Genomic DNA, 25,936 nt, shown 5'->3' with positions numbered 1-25,936 from the left:
ACATTTTACATAAGAAGTTTAGGTAATGTAATTTTGATAATTTCTGTGTTTTTATTCCTGTCTGAACCTGCCATGTCTCATTTTTTACAGACTGTGCAATATTGTGTCAACAAAGATTATGCTTTTTACCTACATCATAGAAATATCCTCATATAATCTTGTACAAAATTAACATGGTAAAATTTTGCTGTTTGTAAAATGCAGGTAAGATTTTGCTGTTTTTCTTGCTTTTGATTTCAGCAAAAAAAAAATTTTGCCAAAGCAATATAGGAATGTGTACAAACAAACTCCAGAAAGGCGTTGTCTACAAAATACATTTTCCAAGAATTCAAAGCAGCTGTATTCAGCTAAAATCTGCTTCAGAAGAGTTCCAAACAATGAACAAAGCTACTGTATTGTCATTTTAGTATTCTCGTGCAGTGTGTTGAAACTCTGACTAAACACCAAGCTAAACCATATCCAATGAAGACAGAGTAAGGTTGACCATTTACTGTCACTCTCTCATTGGCATGCAGGTGAAAACTGAAAATAAACCATACAAATCTCATACAGCATCTATGTTCTTAATTATACATTCTACATAAATGAGAACATTGCTGTATACATTCCTGTTTATGAAACTAAATGGTTTAACTAACTTACAAACATGGTTTATAACATCACCATTGCTTATGTATGAAGTGCAATATGTTTAATTCTAAAAGAACTTACGACATTGCCTCTTTGATGCTTCACAAGACTAGAACGCTACTTTCAGAGCAATAACTCGTATTTGCCTCATCTCATCCTTTTTTTTGCTGCAGAACCTGCTAGATCCTTGAGTACTGGGGCACAATCTCCAGACAGGAAGGCCTCCATGACTGCCTGACAGTTTGATGTGAACTTATGTAAGCGGAGGTTTGATTCTGCAAGTGAGGCCTGTGTTCGTTGGAGCAGGTCTACTGCCTCAGATTCTGATGGTATGGATACCAAGCCATCATCAACGTAGAAATGCCTTTTGACAAACCTGACGGTATCAGCAGTATGCTTCTGTGCACCCACTTTGATGGCTCTTCGCAGCCCATAGGTGGCTACAGCAGGTGATGGCCTGTTACCAAAGACGTGGACCTTCATCCGATACTCAATAACGTCCTTGTTGATGTCATTATCTTTGTGCCATAAAAACCAGAGAAAGTTGCGGTGATCATCACGCACTAAAAAACAGTGAAACATCTGCTGGATGTCTGCCATGATTGCAACTTTCTCTTTCCAAAAGCATAGGGACACCAAGGAGTGAGTTATTGAGATCAGGGCCCGTGAGGAGCACATCATTGAGTGACATACCAAGGTACTGAGCACTAGAATCAAAGACCACCCTTATCTGGTTAGGTTTTTGTGGGAGGTATACCCCAAACGTTGGGAGGTACCAACATTCTTCTCCTTCTCTGAGGGGTGGTGCTATCTCAGCATGTCCATTGGTAAAGATCTTCTCCATGAATGTCACATATGATGAGTGATACTTTTTAATCCCACCTCCGCATTTAACCCATCCGTGAAGTGAAACACCACATACACACTAGTGAACACACACACACTAGGGGGCAGTGAGCACACTTGCCCGGAGCAGTGGGCAGCCCCATCCACGGCGCAGCAGTTGGGGGTTAGGTGTCTTGCTCAAGGACACCTCAGTCATGGACTGTCGGCCCTGGGGATCGAACCGGCAACCTTCCGGTCACAGGGGCAGCTCCCTAACCTCCAGCCCACGACTGCCCCAAAAATCTGGAGCACTTCACAGATTTGCCTGTCATCCTTTTGCAGGGGCCATGCTAATCTTCTCTGTATCAATCCAATTTTAGTATATGTGCTGCTGTAGTGAGCACTATTGTGCCTGCATCTCAGGTTCAAGGGTTCGTTTCAGTGATCTGAACCATGTGACCACGTAGGAGATCTACGAGAGTAGAGAACAGGTGGAAGAAAATCTGGAGAGGTGGAGATTTGCACTGGAGAGGAGAGGAAAGGTCAAGATGCAAGGAGTAGAGGTGGTAAAGGTGGATGACTTCAAATATCTTTGGTCAACCATCCAGAGCAATGGACAGTGTAGAAAAGAGGTGAAGAAGAGGGTGCAGGCAGGATGGAGTGGGTGGAGATGGGTGTCAGGGCTGATGTGTGACAGAAGGATAGCAGCAAGAGTGAAAGGGAAGGTTTACAAGACAGTAGTGCGTCCTGCTATGATGTATGGTTTGGAGACTGTGGCTCTGTCTAAAAGACAGGAGGCTGAGCTGGAGGTGGCGGAGATGAAGATGCTGAGATTTTCGTTGGGAGTGACAAGGATGGACAAGATTAGAAATAAGCAAATCAGAGGGACAGTGAAGGTGGAGCAGTTTGGAGATAAAGCCAGAGAGGCCAGGTTGAGATGGTTTGGACATGTGTTGTGGAGGAATAGTGGATATATTGGTCAAAGAATGTTGGAGATGGAGCTGCCAGGTAGAAGGAGAAGAGGTAGACCTCAGAGAAGGTTTATGGATGTAGTGAAGGTGGACATGGAGATGGTCGGTGTAAAAGTAGAGGAGGCAGTGGATAGGGCAAGATGGAGGCAGATGATCCGCTGTGGCGACCCCTAAAGGGAGCAGCCGAAAGAAGAAGAAGACTTTTGCGAAACAGCCCTACAATTTTTATCATTAATCAATTTTTATCAATAATTATCAAAAATATTTTTAATTTTCTAAACTATGCAAATGAACCCTTCTGGATTCATTCAAAATAATTCAGAATTAATTTAAAATTCTGTAACTTGACAATCCTTTAGCCAACAAATTTCAACCTTGACAGACATATTTGACAGAAGATTCTGAGGTGGCTATTCGATTTTTAGGCTCATATGTAATTAGGGGGCAGGGTTAATGCTACATGACTATTTCTCAGCAACCATACATCCGATCAAGCTGAAACATTGCATGCATCATCTACTGGCCATAGTATAAGTGATACTTCAAGGACTATTTGATACATTATAATTTGTACTCGCCATCAGCCAATCAGACTTTAACAGGCTTTTGACAGGCGTAACATTAATCATCATAAAACTTGAATGGTGTCTATATGTAGCCAATGTCTAATGACCAGTCATGTTTCAAACGATTTGTCCACTGGGTGGTGCTATTTATAAAAACAAACATATTATTATATGTCATTACTATATTATTACAATTTAATGCAAATTTCATTTGAATCCATTGTAGTATGTTACGTCAAAAATTTTGCAAATGAATATTTATTACAAGACTGCACCATTTTTTAGTTATCTTTAACATTTCAAAAACCCTCCTTTTCAAACTAGTCTCTGGATTTTGATCCAAACTTTTCAAAATTGGTCTAGAATAACTCTGTGGCATCTCTTGGTAAATAATCATCAAAAACATTTAGACTTTTCTACTCAGTGCTGTGTGTAATAATCAATTAATTACTGCGGTCTTCGCATTGCTAGCTTGATTTGCTATAACTTAATAACTATAATAGTCATTGGCCAAATCATCTCCAAACTTTAAGTCATTTTATGAACTGGGATACTAAGGGAGTATGCCGCTTTTGGTCCAGATTGGCCTTTAGAGGGCGCTTTAACACTCAAAAACACCTAAAAATCTATTTAAATGCTATCACCATGTTATTACAAAGTTGATAAATTAAAAAATGGTGCCATATGACTCAATTCACTCACATTAACAAATTTCTAATTACATGTTATGCCAAAAATTGTACTCTTTGTGTGGTATTTTGGCTTATTCATTCAAAGACTACATTATACAAAGACTTATTATACAAAGGTCATTCTGACCAAAACCTGGTGAATGTCTGTGGTTTTAGTCCTTGATCAATACTGATATCATATTGAGGCCATTGGACTAATTCTGACCCTCTTTCCCTGAGCTCCTCTACATCTAAAGGGCATTGGGCCTCACTATGGCCTACATCAAATCAGTTGGTTACATATAGAACCAATCCACTGTGCAAGTGCTACTAAGTGAGAAATGCTACCATTAGTCATGTAGTTCTGACATCTATGTTGAAAACCTCTTGGATGTTCTACAAACTAGTGTAGCTCAGTACATATGAATGGAAAGTTATAATGTGTATTAAGACCTCTGCTCATTGTTTATGACAACTGAAGGCCTTTAGATTGACTGACATCATTTCAGTTCTATTCACTCTGCCTATGAATAAGACCCAAACAGCTTGAGGCCTTTTTAGGCCGAATGAACTATGAACTAAACCTGCAGAAGGGTCCGTACTGCCGGTGCATTCTGGAACCCGCTCATTGCCGCTTGAAACTATCATTTCATTTGTTTGTGTGTATATATATATATATATATATATATCTATTTAGATATATACACAACATGAAATTAATTACTGTCCTTAATTAGCTGAAGTATATACATATCTTATTTTTTACTTTTTTTGTATATTTTCCATTACATTGTGTGAAATCTGTCGTTCCTGTTGGATTATGTGTGCACGTGTATATGCTTATATGTACGTGCTTAGGTCTCTTTGGCAGGTAAAGCAGGACGGAGTTCACCTTTCCACCTAAACTTTGCTTGTTCAAAAAAAGTTATTCCATAGTCACTTGGTTCCTGATTCACTTGGAAACGGTTTGCCTTCAATGCTTATTTCATGCTTATGTAAGAGGGCAAGAAGTCGTTTATTGTTTAATTCTGTCACAATTGGCCCCTCCCAGTCCTGTCCATGTGCATTTTGTTTTGGTTTAACTCCTGCCCCTTGTTTGGTAACTCCTCCCCTGATTGTTTTCACCTGACCCTCATTATTCCCTGTGTATTTAAGCCCTGTGTTTGCCTCTTGTGTTTGCCGGTCTTTGTTTGATATCTTGGTCCCTGTTTGTTGTTTGATTCCCTGTTTGCTGTGTTTATTCTGGTTTATGTCATGTCTGCCCCCCGATCTGTCCGTGTTGGCTCTATGACCCGGGACTGTCTTGACTATGACCCTGGATTTGCCCTTAATAAATCTCGCTTATCTCAGCGAATTCGTCCGCCTCCTCGCGCCGCGTTACAAATTCATTTATTATTCATTGTTCATTTTATAGTTTAAAAATTATGGTTTAAAAATGTGGGATGATGCATTTTCTTTGTGAATCTGTTAAAAACAATTTCCTAAGTAGTTAATATTGCAACTCTGGTATTTAGCAGAGGTGGACAAAGTACACAAATCACGTACTTGAGTTAAAGTAGAGATGCCCAAGGTAAAATATTACTCCAGTAAAAGTAGAAGTCCTTACTCTAGACCTCAACTTGAGTAAAAGTACAAAAGTATTTGGCTTCAAATGTACTTAGGTATCGAAAGTAAAAGTACTAAAAGATTAATTATGACTCTAATGTCCTATTATCATTTTTATAACAAGACTCGCTTCCTGTACTTTTTTATTTTTTAGGTGAAAATCCTCCAGTGTCTCTCTTGGTAAACCAGTCTTTTAATAGAACGTCATTAATTAGGAACGCTGACGTCTATTAAAATGATCATAAGCACAAAACACTTAAGGTAAACAGTTTCCATCAGGGAGAACCGAGTGGCTCTGAAATCACTTTTACAAACAAGCAAAGTTTCAGTTTAAGATTACTTTGTAAATTAATTACAAGTTGAGTAAAAACTGGCTTTAAACTCAGGATCACACAGGAGCTTCCTTTAATATGTTGATCTGTAGGTCTCTGTTCATAAACATAAACCAGCCCAAACTAATTTACTATAAAATGAAAGTGTTTGTATAAATTCAGAAAAAAGCCGCGTCAGTCACGACTGCGTATGTGGACATATTTCTATATTGTGCTCTTTTTACACAAAGTTAGGTTAGTTCATCATTTAGGGACGTATGTGCTCCCAAATTTTTACGCTGCTGCACTGACGTTGAACCATGTGCTGCACTGGGTTGGTATGACCAACAGGTCAAAACAAGCTCAGAACAAAGTGACCGCTGTGCCCTGATTGGTGTTTTTGTTTTGCACTTCTTTTGTTTTGACATGTTACGTTTTTATACACACAAAACCCAAAAGGAATGACAGATTTCTCAAAATGTAGTGGAGTAAAAGTAAAAAGTCGCCCAAAAAGAAAATACTTAAGTACAGATACATGAAAAAAACTACTTAAGTACAGTAATGAATTACATTTACTTAGTTACTGTCCACCACTGGTATTTAGTCCCTATGTACTGACTCAGCAGGGGGGAACCAATTAAGAGGGACACACACATGCACACACACAAATACACCCTCTTAGATGCAGAGAGAGAGGGGGGGGGGGGTAGAAAGTGTGTTAGCCGTGCTGTTGCTAATTGTACTGTCCATAGCCGTTCGGTGGGAATAAAAGAGAAGTTCTACCCCAGTCTTGTAACTCGACTATATTTTTCCACCCCTCGGAACAAGAGACTTGGAGTTACTTGGGCCCTCGCTCAACTTTGAGGGTTACACTTAGAATCATTTCAGGTCTCCAGTCTGCAGAATTTCCCCTTCTCACAGTATCTACTTTACAGGCTAATGTTTGGCTGCTTCTGCTGAGCGATTTCATCACTTAATCCGTTTTTCACCCATAACACAGCGAGAGAGTTAGATTTACTGTACCTCCCTGTTGAAAAAAGTCATAGAACCCATTAAAAGTGTCTGTCAGTTCCTGGTGGTTTTCAGCCTCTAATGGTGTTCAGGGTTGATAGCACAGTGTAAGGGATTCAAATCATTTAATTGGGTGTTCAGAGACTCCATATACAGTTGTTCGTTTCCTAATGGTCTGTAACGCCAACTATCAGCCAATTCCCGTAAGGAAGCAAAACCATCAAGTTTTATTCCTGATTGTTCTAATTATCTTCAGCATGGCTTTCATGGGTTTCAACAGTAGCTAGTGTGTTTGTCTTTTTCTGTGAATGAACTCAATGTTTTATCATTGTGGTTTTATTTTGAAAGTTTCCATATTAAACTACCTTATAATTAGTCTGACAACATTAATATACATTCAGCGTGATTTTTGTTTTCCAGCAATACGGGATTCACTGTTTTTCCCTCATAAAACCAACAAAAGTCGTGTGGTGTCAGAGCGGCACTGACGCAGTTATCTGGCTGGCGGTGCAGGTCAGGCTGAGTGCAGGTCTGGAGACCCTTAGATTGGTTAATGCAAAAAAATGACGGACGGCTCGGTCTAATCCGCGATTAGCCAATGCAAAATGTGAACTGTGATTGACGGCCAAGAGTAGTTATTTAATTGGTCGATGCCAAAAATGATTGACAGATTCCTGCCCCCCCCCCAGGTCCCGCCCCTTTAGGGCTCCGGTCTGCAGCATTCCCCCTCTCTGTGGATCAGTTAGAAAAAGAAAATGAACAGTGAACCTCCAGCAGGTGGCGCTGATGTTCGTTTTCATTTGCCTTTCCATTCTGACAGTTAAAGCGCGTCAGCGCCGAAAACGGAATCGCGAACTGTCGCTTTGCTGTTGATTTATTAATTTTGCATTTTCATTTTCATTTTGTCAGCTATCAAAAAAAAAAACTTTGCATTTTGATTTTAGTTTTGACACGTATTCTGCTTTTCACGATTAAAGCCAAAGAGAAGTTTGTGTTTTCTTTTGTCTGTTAGCTTTTTTCATTTTAGATTTGGCCATGAAAAAACAGAATAACGAGTAAAATGAAATGAAAAATAGCTGTTTTTAATTTATTTTTATTTTTGTCACAAACGTCTCGTGCTCATGTGAAAAAATGAAATAGCAGGATATTTGCGCAGATGTTTGGAAAAAGAAATGGCAAAAAGAGGTTTGCATTTACATTTCACTGTTTTTCATTTTCATTTCCTTTTTGGCAGGATTTGCCTCCCATACCCATCGCGTTTTGGAAATATTAGGAAGGGACTTTAACGTTGTGAGAACCTTGGTCACTGCCTGCCTCACATGATGCGCGATGGTTAAGCACTTTTTTTACAAATTCTGAAATAGGTCACATGAATTTACACCTAAATAAAACCACAAAGACTTCACGACAGGTACGAAATCAAGCAAAAGAGATAGGAAAGTAAGTGTCGTCTAACTATTCGGACGCCCTCCAGTGTAAGAGGGGTGCTCCCTGCTCCCTGATACATGCCTTGCGTGTAGGGAGCCAGTGACGTCTGCGTGTCGTTTCCGGCATCGCGGCCAATCAGCGCGGTCGCCGGCCTTCGTATCACCCGTCGGGTTCAACTCTCCGCCAAACAAGAGCGAACATGGAGGTTGAGATCGGGGACAGCGAGCTGTTCGAACAGCTCGATGCAGACCCACCGATTCCTAAGCACATTAGGTTTACAGACGATGAAGAGGAAGCCCCTGGTGTTCTCCGTGAGCTCCGCGAAAGATTAGAGGAGTGCGAGGAGACTGTAGACCGCCTGAAAGCGGAGAATATCCTTTACACGGCTATTAAAGAAACGCTTGGTTAGCTAACCTAGCTAACGACGGAGCTCAAGTTAGCCTCCTCTCCGCCTGCTGTTTATTCGAACGCTCCGTTCCACCTTAAATGGCTCGGCACTTCCAGTCTTGCGCCTCTTCATATAGTGTTTTCCGTTTTTCCATTTAAAGGGGAACGGAGGACTCAAATGAGAAGCTCTCTAACCTGAGCTTCGTGCTCTGGCTAGCGTTGAGCTCGGAGAGCCCCAAGCTGCGTGAGAGCTGCTGGTTATCGTGCATGTTTTGTTGCTTTATCGCGCCGTAGCTTTAGAGTCGTTCACTGTGGCTGGACATTAATGAGCTTAACATTAACCGTCTAGCTAGCTAATGTTACACAGCTCGGGTGCTCCTGCTCAGTTAGCGGGGTTAGCATACTGCGCTGTATAGTAGCCAGTCAGTTGACTACAGTCCCGTTGCAGATGTGGAAACCACATCTGTTTTGCTGTAGTATAAAGATATTTTGTTCGCATTGTCGGCAACAGCAGAAGTGCACGTCTGTTCTTTATTTAGTGAAGTGTTCCTCGTCAGTAACTTGCTAGCCGTGTTTCGTTTACTGTCTGCTTTCACTTTCCCCAGAGCTTCGACTGCAGTGGTGTTAAGCACTTCTTGTAAGTCGCTCTGGATAAGAGCGTCTGCTAAATGCTGTAAATTTAAAACCGAGGACGCCTCGGGTTTCCCACTGTTTTGAAGTAGCTAACTAAATGTCAAACATTTTTGTTTCTTTGATGACTATTTGTAAAGGAATGGGCTTCGTTCAGGTCATTTTCATGTGTATTTAGCTGGAGAGATCCCGCCTAGACATTCTGACCTGACTGAGAACTTTTCATGTTTTCTAACCGAATCGACTTGCAGAGCCGTGTGTTTTACTGTGTGTCCGCAACTGAATCAACACTAGAGTGGGTGGCAGGTTTGGGTCCATGGCCTGTTTTTCTGCTAATAACAACTTAATTCATAGTCGTCTAAAATCTCTCCCTAATGTTACAACTAACAAAAAAATAAAATTCATAATAGTACATCATGGCAGGGTGTCATATAAGTCTGATACACATTCCTGGCTAAACTGCCAGAACTGTCTGATAAATAGTCTTCAGCCTTAAATTGACACTAACCCTTTGCACCCATAGGCACAGCACTCAAATCATTTTTTTTCTGCCCCTTAACAACGAGTTCACATGAGGAGCTGAGGAGAAAGTTAATGTTTTTCAGTCGGCCTGCGTAAGTTACCTTGCAATTACACTTTTTGTCAATGTTGTTATAACCAAGTTGCCTTATTGTCTACAATGACTGTCTGGTTGAATGTATTCTTACTTGACTTTATTGCAGAGGTATCATTGTTGTAAATTCAAAGGTCGACGGACCTCTCTGTCAAATTCTTTTTGGAAACAACAGCATCTCAAAGTAGGTGTTGAGTGTTCTAAATATTGATCTCTTGCTTTGACAGTGCTTTGTTTTCAGTGTTGTTGTTATACCTCTAAATACTCTGTGTGCCTGTCCATCCAGGGAGCATCGGCAAGAAATTGAAGATTACATTTTTAGTCTCATCCAGAAACGCCAGCAAGAACAGAACAATGACAAACAGGGCTCTGCTTTACAGGTCAACCCACAGGTAGCGTGATGCATATTTTGAATTTGACTTTTCCCTTTATTTTTAGGTGTTAAAATAGGCTACATGCCTAAAATTGATGTTTGTTTGTTTTTTTGTTTGTTTGTTTTTGTTTTTTTAATGGAGCGGCGCTCAAACCAAGAAATCAGTGTTCTTGATGCTTTGAAATCAGTTTGTATGTTACAGCATTTTAGGTCAAGGATAGTTGCACAGAAATTCACCATTTCTTTACATTTTTCTGTACATTTTGTCTGTTCCCATGCTTTTGTCCTACAAGTTAAAAGTACAATTTAAAACCCGTTACAAGTAGCAGTTCGAAAGCACAAAGCTGATTTTGTGAAAGGAATCTTTTAATCTTAAGGAGATATAGAGGACAGCTGTATTTGTTGGTTGAGTGTGCTGAGTGGATCGTGTTCTTTTGCACATGTGGGTCAGTTTATGAGCATGATCTGCTGATGTCAGATATAGGTCAGATAAATATTTAAACAATAAAAAATGTGAACCAAAGAACAAGATTCGGGCAGTAAATCAGATGTGCGCTTTCACCTGTGGGCTCAGTGTACTTTTTAAAGATTTGTTAAAGATGCACAATGTAAGAAAAAAGGACTTGGAGACTCTCCGGTAATTTTTGTAAGTTTGTCGGTTGTGCTTCAGGCCTCTTCCCTGAGTGTAGGAATCTGACGTTTGCAATTGTGTTGATAAAGTATTGAAATAGGGCTGTCAAAACTTGGAGACGGACATGTCTTCCGAGTGAAGTGAGAGAGTCAGTTATCTACTATTGTGATCAAATCTTCATCAGTATTATGTTGCTTTTGCATTTGAGAGATAAACATAGTCAGGCCTTCTTTTTGAGCCTGTGCATGATGTTTCTACATAAACTATGACGTGGTCTGTTTGAGAGCACAGATGCCATGTTTTTAGTCTGTTTTTTCCTCCTCACTCAGCAATGCTACTTTTTTCACCAAAAAAATGACATCATGCAGCTTTGACACCTCATGGTTTAATGCAGGTGAGGGATGACTGCAGCGTACAGTTTGCAGGATGCTGATTGGTAGGGTATAAGCTTCATTACTTGTTAGCTACTTTAGCGTTGTAGCCTTCAATGCAGTACTAAAGAAACAATCTTCAAACATCAAATATGCCTAAGAAATGTGATGTAAGGGATTTTTTTTATAGTAATTTATTCCATAAAGATTAATCTGTGCATGTAATGTCCTGCGATTTTTCATATTCTGTTTTCATGCAGAACTCAAGTTTTGTCATGGAGGAGATCCAGAAAGCAAATGGTTCTTCAACTGGAAAACAGATTAAAGATGCTTTTACTGTGGGTATCTCTAACTAATTCTGCCTCAGATGATACAGTTCCATTTCCTTGTAACCATATTTTCTTGTAAACAAATTAGCAGATCTCAAAATGGGTACTTTTTTTCCCCTTGTATTATAGATGGTGGGGAGTGTGTTATACTTCACCAGCTTCTGCCTTGATAAACTGGGCCAGCCTCTTCTCAACGAAAACCCCCAGCTGACAGAAGGATGGGAGATACCCAAGTATCCTTAATCTCAAATTTGCAGACACCTGTAATTATTTGGTTATTGACATTTTTTTCTCCATTTCTTGTTGTGTATGATACTGTTATTAGCTACATATCAAATTTGTACATATGTATAACATGCTTACCCTTCCTGAATCACGTCTGCAAAGGTTTCAGCAAGTTTTTGGGCAGGTAGTTGGTCTAGAGGGGCAAGAGATGCAGATAAAGGAGAAAAGGTATGCAATGCAGTTGATATAAACAGCTCTTCTGAGAAATGTGAAGATCATTTAATTACTCACTGAAGAAAACCTTAAGTGTAAATTACAAGGAATACAGTTTGTATAATTGTGCATCTATTACATATTGAATTGTAGCATCTTTTTCAGGCCTAAACCGTGCTGTTTTAACTGTGGTTGTGAGGACCATCAATTGCGAGACTGTCCAAAGGTTAGTTGTTTTAAAAATTATTAGTGTCACCGCATACGTGCACTTTTTTTTTTTGCTTGTTTGAAATTAAGTTTCATTTTTCTATGCATGGACTATAATTGGTCGGCAACCCCAAGTAAAAGCCCAATTCCAAAAAAGTTGGGAAGGTAAAAAGAAAAAATAGAAATAAAACAAATTCAATGATTTGCAAGTCCTTTTTGTCTTTTGTTTAACAGAGCAAAGGCTATGCGAAGATATGCAAACACGTTTACCTCTGTGTAACATCACCTTCCTACTGGTTGTTGTGGTGAAATCTTTTCCCATTCTTGCTTGATGCAACACTTCAGCTACTCAACAGTCCACAGTCTCCATTGCCATGTGTTGCACCTCATAGTGTGCCACACGTTTTCAAAGGGAGACAAGTCTGGACTGCAGGCAGGCCAGTCTAGCACCTGCACTCTTTTACCATTTTGGATTGTCTCTGTCTTGCTGAAACACACGGGATGGCCTTTGAACTTTGTGTTGGTAACAATCAAAATGGTCTTTTGTCCTCTTAGGCCTTTAGAACACATTTTGCTAGATGCATTCTTCATACCGCTGCACATGTTTCTATTTTGCCTTGGTCCATCTCAAATGAGCTTTAGTCCAGAGAAGTCCGATCATTTTCTGGAGATTGATGATGCAGTGCTGTGCAAAAGTATTTACCCCTTCCGAATTTTCATTCATTGAGGGGAAAAATGCTGTTCAGCCTTACCTGGCCCTGTGTGGAAATGTAAATGCTCTGTTAGTTACTAAATCAACCAAATTCACTTGACTGTTGGATTTAATTTCACTAGCCACACACAGGCATGATTACTGCCAGATCTGTTGAATCGAAACATCACTTAAATAAAACCTGTCTGGCAATATAAAGCAGGCTTAAAAGGACTCAAAAAACAGCACCTGATGCCACTTTATAAATGGATTCAAATACAAATTAAATCTACGAGTCTGGAAAGGATTACAAAGCCATTCCTAATGCTTGAAACCACAGTGAGAGCCATTATCCACAAATGAAGAAACTGGGAGTCACAAAAGAACCCAGATGAACATCTAAAGTGCAAGTCTGACTTGCCTCAGTTAAGGTCAGTGCACCGCAATAAGAGAGACACGTGGCAAAAAAGACATCCATTGGAGAGTTGCAAGGCACAAACCACTGCTGACTAAAAAGAACACACAGGCTTATCTCATGATTGCCAAAAACATGTAGATGACCCCCAAGACTTTTGGGTTATTGCTCTGTGGACTGAGGAGTTGAACTTCTGAGAATATGAACTTTTCAGAGACCTGGGTCCCATTACATGTGGTGTAAAGCTAACAGCGCATTTCAACATTTGAAGCATTATACCAACAGTCAAACATGGTGTTGGTAGTGTGATGGTCTGGGACTGCTTTCCTTCTGCAGGACCTGGATGACTTGTCCTAATTGATGGAGTCAGTAACTTCAGAAAAAATCTGAAAATCCTAAAGGAAAAAGTCTGCCTGTCAGTTTGTGAACTAAAGCTCAAGCGCAGCTGGGTTATGCAGCAGGACACTGATCCAATGCACTCAAGCATGTCCACCTCTGAATCAAATGAAACAAAATCAAGGTTTTGGAATAGCTGAGTCAAAGTTCTGACTTCAGTCCCATTGAGATGCTGTGGCAAGATCTTAAATAGGCAGGTCATGTTTGAAAATCTTCCAGTGTAGCCAAAATAAAAATAATTCTGCAAAGAGGAGTGGGCCAGAATTCCTCAACAGCAAGGTAAAAGACTCATCAGAAGTTAGCACAAACGTTTCTTTGCAGTTGGTACTACAAGAGTGTCACAACACAAAGATCATAAAGGGACCTCAGGGTGGAGAAAATGTAAAACATATGGAAAAGGTATAAGAAGGTCCCTCAAAAGAAAAAAGTAAATATTATCCCGATGATCAAATACTGCTAGATTGTCTCTTGTGGATAATACCTGCAACTGAGGAAATCAATGCCACTTTACTTTTCCAGCCCAAAGACATGGCACGCATCAGTGAGAAGAGAAAGGAGTTTGCGCAGGGCAGCATTCAGAGTAACCAGCGCTACCATGAAGAGGAGGTGGAGGAGAGGTTTGCCAAGTACAAGCCGGGAGTAGTGAGGTCAGGTGTCTTTACTAACACCAACACTTTTCACACATTACACCAGGATCCTGTCTTTATAACATGGGAAAAAAAAAATCACCAAAAATAATTAAGTAATTTTTCACTCATTTCAGATTGCTATTGTTTTACTCTGTCCTCCAAATATGTTTGACTTGTTCCAAAAGCTGTTGGTATTCGTATATCAATTTCCTTCCAACGTTTGTTTCATACCTCTTCAGTAATGCCTTCTGAAGACAGATATTCAAAGTGTTAGTTACAAGGCTCATTCTAATACAGGATGTTCTGAGAGCAGAATTCTGCATGACAGATTCATCAAGCTGCTGGAAACATTCCTTAGAGATTGTGGTCAATGTTCACATGATTGATTCATGTAATTGCTACAGGCTTCTCAGCTGCACTTTCATTCTACACATCTCTCGTTCTTCCACATCCCAAAGGTACTCTACTAAATTCAGATCGGATATCTGGGGAAGCCACTGAAGTACGTTTTAACTTAGTTTTATGTGCATGGAACCAGTTTGAGATGTGTGCTTTGTGACAAGGCACATAATCATGTTTGAAGTACCCATTAGAAGATGGATAAATTATGGCTTTAAAGGGATCCACATGGTCAGCAACAATACACAGATACACAGTGGCATTCCTACAATGCTTGACTGGTATTAGGTTGAACTGCTAGTACAAGGCAGGTATGGTCTTTGAATTCATGCTGTTTGGACCAAATTCTGACCCTCCCGTGTGCATGTCACGTCAGAATGCTTGGATTCTTGCTCTTGGTTTGTCTCAAGGTTAGATGTGTTCTGCATTTAGAGATGGTTTTTTGATCACTGCTGATGGAAAGTGTGGACATTCAGGATTAACTGTAGCATTCCTGTCCACTGGATCCTCTGATCTGAACCTGATCTCTCTCAATAAAGCTTTTCTGTCCATAGAACATATGCTCTTTGTTTTTTGCACCATTCTGTTTAAACTTCTGAGATTTATGCTTGAAAATCCCCATAGATCAACGAATGCATTAATATTCAGACCACCCTGTCCAGCATGTTGACACATGATTGGCTGATCAGATAAATAAATGACTGAGCAGATACAGGTGTTTCCAATTAAATGGCCAGTGAGGGTATCTTTTTTAAAATGGCAGGAGTTCAGAGTACTGTTTACTAAATGAGCAGCGGAAGATCTGCTAAAAATGGTATTTGTCGAAGTCTGTTGAGTTACTGCTGTGCTGTTTTGGCCAGGAATCACCCAACTTGCCAGGATCAGTGGGTATAATCGTCTTTTTATCCAAGCCAAGAAGTGTTGATTAAATGACAAGTCACTTGAATCATGACTTTCAGTCTCACTTTGTTGGTTTTCTCACATTGTCCTGTACAGTAAGGACCTCCTGGATGCCCTTGGCGTTGTTACTAACACACTTCCACCGTTCATTTATCGGATGAGGGAACTGGGATACCCGCCAGGCTGGCTAAAGGAAGCCGAGATGGAGCACTCAGGCCTGACACTCTACGACGGTAAAAGTAAGTTCTTCTGAAAACGCATCAGTAAGTGTTTAATAAAATTGTCACTTTTTTCCTCAGCTTCTTAAAATGCTGAGCATTTTGGTGACTGTTTTTGCAAAATGATACCTCATAACACAACACAAGCTTTATGACATTGTGAAAGCTTTTGCAAAACTTTTCTCTTCAAAGCATCAGGTGATGGCGAGGAAGACCTCAATGGCAGTAACCAAAAAATATCCTATGATGTCACTAAGCTAGTGGATTTCCCTGGTTTCAATGTTTCTCCACCTTCCAGCATTAGGGATGTAAGTGTATAGTGGAGTTGGGCTGGAAAATGTCTACTTTTAATTTTTTTCACTTTTTCTTTCATATGTTCTATTTATATTAGGGCTGGGACACTGAGCAGTTTTTTAAAATAAGTAATTATATTTTGCAATAAAAGAATTTTGCCTTATTGAAAACCATACAGTCATACAGCCTCATACAACCTCAAAGTCCAAGTTTCAACAACTCAAAACAAAAGACAAGTTTTGAAAATGTTCACATTAAGTCTTGTGCCGTCTTCCACATCAGAGCTCAGGGGTGCTTGTGGCTTGTTTGCTTATTTTAAAGCTTCGAAGTGAAGTAGGGTCTCAAACTCCGCTTCAGCTGTGAGACAGTTCAGCCTTTTTAAACCTTTGGCGTTAAGTCTTCATGAAAAACTAAACATTAACCTAACGTTTTCTGTATGCACTTTGCTAGTATGAGTCACTTGCAGGGCAGCTCACTGTTCCATGTGTAAATGAAAACCAAGACCGGAGTTGCAAATTGTGAACTGGAGTGCTGAACTAACAGAAGTCAAATTCTACTAATCAATAACAGCCATGAAACTGATCATTTAAATCTACAAGTGGTCCCAGCTCTAATTTATCTGTATTTTTACGATACTATATTTGCTGTCTTTATTTATTTATTTGACTTTTGGGTTATTCCATGTCAAGAAACTCGGGCATAATATAAAACACAAACTACATTACATACTCTATATTGTCAAAAGTATTTACTCACCCATCCGAATCATTGAATTAAGGTGCTTCATTCACTTCCATGGCCACAGGTGTATAAAACCAACCTCCTAGGCATGCAGATTGCTTCTACAGATATTTGTGAAAGGATGGGTCAGAAGCTCTGTGAATACCAGTGTGGTACTGTGATAGGATGCCACCTGTGCAACAAGTCCAGTTGTGAAATTTCCTTGCTACTAAATAATCCACAGTCAACTGTCGGTGGTATTATAACAAAAGTGGAAGTGATTGGGAACGACATCAACTCAGCCACGAAGGGGTCGGCCACATAAAATGACAGCGGATGCTGAGGCGCATAGTGCGCAGAGGTCGCCAACTTTCTGCAGTCAGCCACTACCAGAGGTGGACGAAGTACACAAGTCATGTACTTGAGTTAAAGTAGAGATACCCAAGGTAAAATATTACTCCAGTAAAAGTAGAGGTCCTTACTCTAGACCTCAACTTGAGTAAAAGTACTAAAGTATTTGCCTTCAAATGTACTTAAGTATCGAAAAGTAAAAATACTAAAAGATTAATTATGGCTCTTATGTCCTATTATCATTTTTATAACAAGACTCGCTTCGTGAACTAATTTTAGGTGAAAATCCTCCAGTGTCTCTCTTGGTAAACCAGTCTTTTAATAGATCATCATCGTCATTAATTAGGAACGCTGACGTCTATTAAAATGATCATAAGCACAAAACACTGAAGGTAAACAGTTTCCATCAGAGATAACCGAGTGGCTCTGAAATCACTTTTACAAACAAGCAAAGTTTCAGTTTAAGTTTACTGTGTAACTTAGTTACAAGTTGAATAAAAACTGGCTTTAAACTCAGGATCACAAATAGGTTTTCCTTTACTGTATTGATCTGTAGGTCTCTGTTCACAAACATAAACTAACTGAAACTAATTTACTATAAAATGAAAGTGTTCGTATGAATTCAGGGAAAAAAAACACGCCAGTCACGACTGCATATGTGTACATATTTCTGTATTGTGGTCTATTTACACAAAGTTAGGTTAGTTCATCATTTAGGTGACGTATGCGCTCCCAAAACTTTATGCTGCTGCGCTGACGTTGAACCGTGTGCTGCACTGGGTTGGTATGACAGGTCAAAACGAGCTCAGAACAAAGTGACCGCTGTGCCCTGATTGGTGTTTTTGCTTTGCACTTCTTTTGTTTTGACATGTTATGTTTTTATACACACAGAAACCAAAAGGAACGACAGATTTCTCAAAATGTAGTGGAGTAAAAAGTCAGATATTAGACTCTGAAATGTAGTGGAGTGAAAGTAAAAAGTCGCCCAAAATGGAAATACTTAAGAAAAGTACAGATACACGAAAAAACTACTTAAGTACATTAACTAATTACATTTAATTAGTTACTGTCCACCACCGGTCACTACAGACCTCCAAACTTCATGTGGCCTTCAGATTAGCTCAAGAGCAGCGTAGAGAGCTTAATGGGATGGGTTTACATGGCCACGCAGCTGCATCCAAGCCTTACATCACCAAGCACAATGCAAAGCGTCAAATGCAGTGGTGTAGAGTGCCGCCACTGGGCTCTAGAGCAGTGGTGACATGTTCTCTGGTGTGATGACTCGCGCTTCTCTATCTGGCAATCTGATGGATGAGTCTGGGTTTGGTGGCTGCCAGGAGAACGGTACTTGTTTGACTGCATTGTGCCAATTGTAAAGTTTGGTGGAGTGGGGCTTGGCCCCTTAGTTCCAGTGAAAGGTACTCTTAATGCTTTGGCACCAAGAGATTTTGGACAATTTCATGCTCCCAACTTTGTGGGAACAGTTTGGGGATGGCTCCTGCATGTTCCAACATGACACTGCACCAGTGCACAAAGCAAGGAGCATAAAGACATGGATGAGTGAGTTTGGTGTGGAAGAACTTGACTGGCCTACAATTCAACCTGATAGAACACCTTTAGGATGAATTAGAGCGGAGACTGTGAGCCAGGCCTTCTTGTCCAACATCAGTGTCTGACCTCACAAATACACTTCTGGAAGAATGGTCAAAAATTCCCAAACCTTGTGGAAAGCCTTCCCAGAAGAGTTGAAGCTGTTATAGCTGCAAAGGGTGTGAAGACATCATATTAAACCCTATGGATTAAGAATGGGATACCACTTAAGTTCATATGTGTGTGAAGGCAGACAAGCAAATACTTTTGGCAATAAAGTGTATATATAGCCTTAACAAAATTCTGTTTTTAAATTGGAAAATGTGTTTAAATTTGAAAATGTGCTTTATTGTGGTAAATTTCACAGACTGATGTAATTCTTCATTACAATGACTATTTTTAGGTTGATAACCATATTTTAAACCTGTAACAGGTTCTGAATTGACAGTTAAATGTTGCCATGGATTAATCCTTTTTCTTAAAATATATCATCTCCATAGATGGCAAAGAATTAAGTTTGACCTAACCTATGCAAACCCAACATTTCTGGATGCAAGAAACGATTGGAAGCTGTTGCACTGTCTGCTTAGTGTGGTGTTCTAAATATATATAAATTGAATCGATTTAGAAATTTGTTCTGATTCAGTAAATAGGTTTTTGGCAATGTAGAATTACATGTGCAACTCCATACTTAGCTTGTAGAAACTTTTTTTCCTCCCTCTTTTTCCTTTATTTACAGGATTACAGGTCTTTTGGTTCCATCCCAATGCAGCCTCAACACTGGAAGCAAACTTTTGCTGCTCATTTGTCTAATATGTATCCAGCGGTAAAATACCTCCTACATTTTTCATCTCTTTTCATGTGTTTTCATGGGTCTTTGAATGAGCCTTAAACCTTTTGTGTGTTAACAGCCTGGGTCCAAATGCAGCAAAAGGTGTCATGAGCCAGAATCAACTCCACAGCACACAAAGAAGCGGAGGTCTAATTCTGATGTCCACAGGAGCTCAGACATGGAAACGGAATCAGGTGGAGGGCTAATTTCCTGTGTAAACAGATTTTAAACTGTTTTGCACGTTCCTTTCATTGACAAATGACAAAGCATTGCTTTATTTCACGTTCAGCTCCTGAGCTAGTTTTAAGTTATTAACATTAGCAACAGCCAGAGATGTTCACAAGTCACCTTTCTCAAAGTGTTGAGTCTCTGAGGTGCGAGTTCAAGTAGTTTCTGAGTTGCCTGTTCATTCCTCGTCCCTGAGGCAAGAGTGCAAATTGAGTCTAGAGTCTGAGTTGCCTGTCCAAGTTGAGTTTCTGTTTCGAGTGCTCATCTGATGTTGAGGCTCGAGGCCCTGAGGCAGCAGTGTGAGTTGAATCCTTGATGCGAGTTCAAGTTGAAGCTTCAGTGTCTGATGTGCCCGTCTGAGTTAAGTCTCAACCGTCTGAAGTGCAGTCAGTCAAGTTTTGAATCTCTGAGGTGTGAGTCAGACTCAAGTGTTGACTGTAGTCATGAACTCTAGTCAATTTAAATTGGTGTTATCCAATTTATTGGTGTTATTAAGCGAAACCTGCTGTATCATTTACACGGAATTTGCTGCATTCCGTACAAGCGCTAGGTTGTTGAGTTGACATTGCTCTTCTGTTGTGTGAGGTTCCATCAATTACAGGTTTCTCTTGATTTTGGAATCGTACAGTGCATTTTGTGTGCAAAGCTAGCTAGCAAAACATTATTTGAAACAACTGTACCATAGTAAGTACAGCTTCCTGTAACTTTAACAGTATATCTGTTAGGTTTCACCCCATTATTTCAAAAGTACCTGTATTTATTCTAAATTGATATGTATTTCTGTATTTAGTTTTTACTTCTACCAGCAGATGTTTTCATTTTCTCTCTTTAAGCTTTTCTCAGTATAAATGTAGGAGGGTGCTTACACGTGTGTGTGTGTGTGTGTGTGTGTGTGTGTGTGTGTGTGTGTGTGTGTGTGTGTGTGTGTGTGTGTGTGTGTGTGTGTGTGTGTGTGTGTGTGTGTGTGCGCAGATCAGGACACTCCTGGGCACATCCAGTCCGATGGTTTCCAGTTTCAGCCACCGCTCCCCCCTGCCTCTCCACTTATTAGTACACCCCCGCCTTTACCCCTGGGAACGCCTCCTGCCACACCCACACCGCCCCCACTTCCTAAAGGCACTCCTCCTCCAACACCTCCCACAAACGCCTCTCCGTTTCTGCAGGCTAAAGGTGGAGCTGGAGGGGAGGAGTCTGAGGATGGGCTGACCTTAGAGGAGCTGGAGGAGCAGCAGAGGCTGCTGTGGGCAGCACTTGAAAGCACCGATCATGTTAATAGTGACTCTGAGACAGGCTTGGGCTCATCCAGTGTCTCTCCATCAGTTAGGCCTGACGCTGACATGGAGGAGGGTGAAGAAGGAGAAGTGAAGGTGGAAAAAATTGCGAGCCATGTCTGTGAGCCTCTAAGCACACCTGCCTCACCTGATGAACCACAGGTGACTAGAAATGAGTGATGTGGCAAACATACAGCAGGCATTTTCACAATATACAACATGAATCATGATTAGAGATGGGTCGTTCAGTGTTTTTAGGGCCGATGCTGATCGCCTTTCAGCACGATCAGCCAATACCGACTGAGGGCAGGGCTGGTTGCTACACCGAAATGCACCCCTCTCTTCATTGTTCCTTCAGAAGCTCTACACCCCACACATCATTTTTTGGCTATAAAATCCTTCACAAATGTTCTGATGAATGCCATTATATCACATTAGACAAACAACAGAGGAAGTAATGTAACTAACGTTAGCTAGGTTGTGGGTTTGCAAGCTGCCACTACAATTGCTGCTGCAACACTAACCACAAACATTAGCAAATGGGACAAAACTGTAACGACCTTCATTCTGTGGAACAGCAAAAAAAATAAGTTACCCACCTGTCTTACAGAAACAACTGTACCCTTTTAATCCCTTTTCATGTCTTCAGCACTTTCAACAGCTGAAGTCAGCTTCTTGTTCAGATTTTCCTATTCTACCTTAAATAGTAAGGCAGTTATGTTCTGGCACCTCAGGCCAGCGTAACCGTTGAAATAAACGGAGCCTACACAACCAGTGCAGCTAGCAGGACTCCTAAAAATCCAGGGTTGGGTCTTTAAATATATTGAAAGGGCTGAATTCAGATTGGTTTTGTAGTTCTGACTTTTTATATTTCTTTTTTTTCCTCAAAAGGTCATGAAGGTACTGCGGCGTAAAATAAAATGAGATTAGCGTCCAGATCCTAATCCAACAAATCAACAAAAAGCTATTGAATATCATCCAAACAATAACATGATGTTTATTTCCACAGGTAACTGATGTTAAAGAAGATAAAACCAACGATGGTGAGCTAAGAGACAGTCTTAATGAAGACAAGAGTGACACAGGGATGGAGTCTCAGGATGAGCTCATAGTTCTGGATGAGATTTCTCAGGATAACGATCGTGATCCTGATAAAAAGAATGGATTAACTGAGGTTACCGAAGAAACCAACATGCAGGCATTGGATAACAAAGGAACTGAGGATACTGAGGAACTCCCTGTATCAAAAGTAACATCTGTTCCCCACCGTAGTAAGTTCGCTGAGGGCATAATTCCATTTGAAGACACACCAGAGTTCACAGAGGTCGCAGAGGCAACGGGGGTTTATCTCAGGATCCGAGAGTTGCTGAAAGAATCTCCTCGAAATCAGGCGAAAAACAAGAAGTAGACATTGTTTGGACAATGTTTCAACGTTATTGGTGTCTGAATTTTGCCCATGATTTTTTTTTGTTTGTTTTTGGCATGGAAATTAATTTTTATACAAATACCAGTACTTCTCTTCACCTTCCCACAGGTCGGTCAATTGCTTTGTGTTTTTATAATTACACCGACACAAACTTTTGTAGCAAAGGTTCAGATTTGACATGTAGGGTTTTATGTATGTACAGTTTTATAAACAGTCCCTCCTTTTTCTTTTTTTTGGGGGGGGGAGGGGTGGTTCTTTTATCAAAATCACTAAGGGTCTGATTGTTGTTGTTCCCATTATGCTATTTTTGCTTACAGTTAATGGGAAGTTTTGTTTATCACAAAAGGTCTCATCATTGCTCAGTTGTATACTTTTGCAGTTACTTTTAACTCTAAATTATTTTTACAACGAGATTTTATGCTTTCTGTCCTGTTAAGGGTTTTATTTTCAATGTTTATTGATCAGAGGAGTCTGGTAATAAAATGTCCAACTTTGACTTGTGGAGTTACTTTAGCAGCTTTCTACGTCCCCATACACTACAGCTATATAACTGCTGCAGTGGTGGCTTTACAAGCTAAGCTTTAGTCGGAGCTAAAACTGCTGTAACTGAAGGGAAATTCTTTTTCTTTGAACTATTTAGATGTTACTGTAGCGGTAGATGGCAGGTATGTGAACATGCATTTCACTGCCTGAAGTTCTTGGAAACAGCAGAATTGTGCTTGGCTTTGGAGCGGGACACCTTCTGGTTGCTGCTGGAGGACGTATTGGGGGATGACGTATTGGGGGATGACGTCTGGTGCTGGAGAAAACACGATATCAGGTTTGGTTATCATAGGGTCTGATAAAGGAACTGTTTTTTTTTTCCTCGAAAAGCAGCAGTTTGGTGACATGGCTAGGTATGAGACGAGAATACAAACATTGTTACTAAGTCAAAATTCAGACCTCTGCTGCTGCTTTTGTTTTTAGCTACTTCGTACATGTTTATACATAACAGTATATCCAGCAATCTGATTACTTAAAGAGGCATTCTGGCCTAAAAGCAGTGTTTGATATGTTGTGATGCAGTATTTTGTAGTACACCATATCCTTAGCCTCACTGATTTTACTAAGTTATTTAATTTTGTTTTATATTTTCATGATTTTGTTCATCAGTGTTCTCTCGCTACGCTGCCCAACATGCAGGAAGTAAATAAATTACCCGAACATTGGGGATCCCTGTGATACCAACCACTCCTGGCTGCTAGCCTAGCCAGTGGCTGTGGTTACATGCAAAGATTTTTGCCAATCCGATTGAACACAATCAGATTACAGATTCAGACTGAGGTGTTTATCTGCTCACTCTGTTCAACGACCTGATGAAAATCTTCGTTTACCTGCCGACTACAAGTAATCCGACGCAAAATGACGCGCATGCGTGGAGCAGCGCTTAGACTAAACGTTACCATGACAGCGAACATCACGTGAGGTCCAGTCAGCGTGAGACGAGTTTCCAGTTGGCGCGCTTGAGTTTTTAATTGCTTTAAACTGACGTCAGACTTAGAAAAACGTCCTTCACATGTCCTTATTAAACAAGGCCGAGAGGAAGACGTCGTGTTCTGAGACACATAAGCTGGACGTCCGTCCCACCGCCGTCTTTTAAAGCTCAGAGTATAAACCTCGGCTCCTCTGCAGACCAGTTTCTGCTCCGCCATGTTGAACGGTATAAACCTTCCGCGATGACGCGCATGCGCAGAACGTTCACGGTCGATTGGAATGTAATTTTTTTTTTTGATACTTTTTTGATCCCACAACCGGGGAAATTCCACATCCGCATTTAACCCATCCGTGAAGTGAAACACCACATACACACCAGTGAACACACACACTAGGGGGCAGTGAGCACACTTGCACGGAGCGGTGGGCAGCCCTATCCATGGCGCCCAGGGAGCAGTTGGGGGTTAGGTGTCTTGCTCAAGGACACCTCAGTCATGGACTGTCGGCCCTGGGGATCGAACCGGCAACTTTCCGGTCACAGGGCCAGATCCCTTACCTCCAGCCCAGGACTGCCCCCTAATAATAATAATAATAATAATAATAATAATAATAATAATAATAAAAAATTACATTTATGTAGCTCCTTTCATAAACCCAAGGTCGCTTCACATAGCAAAAAAAAAAAAAAACTATGCAGAGGAGGAGGAAGAAAAATGTGCATTAAACAGAAAAGTCTTTAAGTCAGATTTAAAAGAAGAAAGAAAAGAGCAGTCCTGGAGGGATTGTGGAAGAGAATTCCAGAGTTTGGGAGCCATGGCACTGAAGGATCTAATTGGATCTGAAGGATTACATCTTAAGGATCTAATCGGATTCATGCATTTACATGGCTATTATTCTTCTATTTAACGGATTATTTAGAGGTTTACCCGCCTCATTCAATCGCATAGACATTGTATTCCGAATGGCCTAAATCGGACTAGACTTCCGATCGAGATGTTTACATGGACGTATTCTGTTCCGATTAAGTTATTAGTCGGATTATTAGGCTGCATGTAAACGTAGCTATTGATCTTCAGGTATTGGGGTAACTTGGTGGTCACTATTCTGAGTTTAGTTCCAACCTGGATCTAACGTGCTGTATCCACCTTTATCCACCAATGCATCTTACCCAGCCAATCATGGACCTCTGAACAAGTTAATTAGATGAGGGTGTGGCAGGTTGGAGTTAGAACCAGGATCTGTAGGAAAGCGAATCTTCAGGACCAAGGTTTTGACCACTGGTACCTCTTCTCATCATTAAACACAACTGAAAAGGACAGTGATTGTCTTCATTCAGCACAAAATGGTTGTCAGATGAAAGTGATGTTGTCTTTTTCGGTGAAACGAGCCAAACTCGGATAAGTTGCCTGGATATCCAGTTACCTTGGTAGCGGTAGCTTTTATCTTAATCGAGTAATCCGTTCTCTCCATTCCCTACTGTACCTTCAAGGTACGTCAGAAGGGCGTGTCCTAGTGTTTAAACTAGAAAGCCTCGCTCTGGATTTTCCTCCTGCAGGATGTGAATAAGCATGTTTACAGCAGATGGAGCGAGGGTTACATTTTTCGTTTTGGTCAGAGTATTTTATTAACGAGCTATACAGTTTGCTGGTCACTAATGTGGTGCTAAATAGCTTAATTCCAGAACTAAAGGAGAAATATTAGGCCTCCAGAGATTTCTTGGCTGATGTACGTTTGACAGGTTCCATGACAAAGTTATAATATATAATATGAATAATATGAATAATTGAAAAGTCCTAAACTGAACTTTTGTAGTAAAATACAGTTTGAAATAACCTATAAAAAGCTTTTGAACTGTATGCCTTTCCCTACGCTACACTTGACTAAAGTTATTTTTAGTAGGACTGTGAGTGAAAATGAAGTGCTGGCCAATCAGGCGGCGCCTGCGGAAATTCAGGTTCAAAGAAAAGAATATTTTGACCTGCAGTACTTCGCCAGTATCGCCGGAAGCTTATTTTTGGCATTGCCATTTACCAAAAAGAGTTGTGTGGGCTCCTCTTTTAATCAGTGTAATCTTTTTTAAGATGCATCACGCACCCCTGTTATATG

At 40.4% G+C, this 25,936-nt stretch overlaps 1 protein-coding gene and 1 non-coding gene across 2 annotated transcripts; one reads left to right on the top strand and one right to left on the bottom strand.

The window, feature by feature from the left end:
- Nucleotides 1-1,752: 1,752 nt before the first annotated feature.
- Nucleotides 1,753-1,859, bottom strand: LOC119261901. The gene has a single exon (XR_005129258.1). It is a non-coding gene; the product is annotated as a U6 spliceosomal RNA (small nuclear RNA).
- A 6,331-nt stretch (nucleotides 1,860-8,190) lies between these two features.
- On the top strand, nucleotides 8,191-22,853 carry zcchc8 (zinc finger, CCHC domain containing 8). Its single transcript, XM_017716267.2, has 15 exons — nucleotides 8,191-8,389; nucleotides 9,607-9,649; nucleotides 9,758-9,832; nucleotides 9,935-10,040; nucleotides 11,284-11,361; nucleotides 11,482-11,585; nucleotides 11,740-11,805; nucleotides 11,956-12,016; nucleotides 14,019-14,146; nucleotides 15,524-15,666; nucleotides 15,838-15,953; nucleotides 19,340-19,426; nucleotides 19,512-19,626; nucleotides 20,633-21,093; nucleotides 21,941-22,853. The coding sequence occupies exons 1-15, from the start codon at nucleotides 8,218-8,220 to the stop codon at nucleotides 22,337-22,339; spliced, it is 2,154 nt and encodes a 717-aa protein (XP_017571756.1). The 5' UTR covers nucleotides 8,191-8,217; the 3' UTR covers nucleotides 22,340-22,853.
- Nucleotides 22,854-25,936: the final 3,083 nt, after the last annotated feature.

This window comes from Pygocentrus nattereri, chromosome 20 (assembly GCF_015220715.1).
Source record: "Pygocentrus nattereri isolate fPygNat1 chromosome 20, fPygNat1.pri, whole genome shotgun sequence".
NCBI lineage: Eukaryota > Metazoa > Chordata > Actinopteri > Characiformes > Serrasalmidae > Pygocentrus > Pygocentrus nattereri.
This window is presented reverse-complemented; position numbering and strand designations above follow the sequence as displayed.

Bases quoted from the DNA above. Each gene is read 5' to 3' on its own strand.
- zcchc8 (XM_017716267.2), top strand. From the start codon at position 8,218: ATGGAGGTTGAGATCGGGGACAGCGAGCTGTTCGAACAGCTCGATGCA. The intron at 9,650-9,757 runs GTAAGTTACCTT...ACTTTATTGCAG, and splicing joins ATGTTTTTCAGTCGGCCTGC to AGGTATCATTGTTGTAAATT. The intron at 11,362-11,481 runs GTGGGTATCTCT...CTTGTATTATAG, and splicing joins AGATTAAAGATGCTTTTACT to ATGGTGGGGAGTGTGTTATA.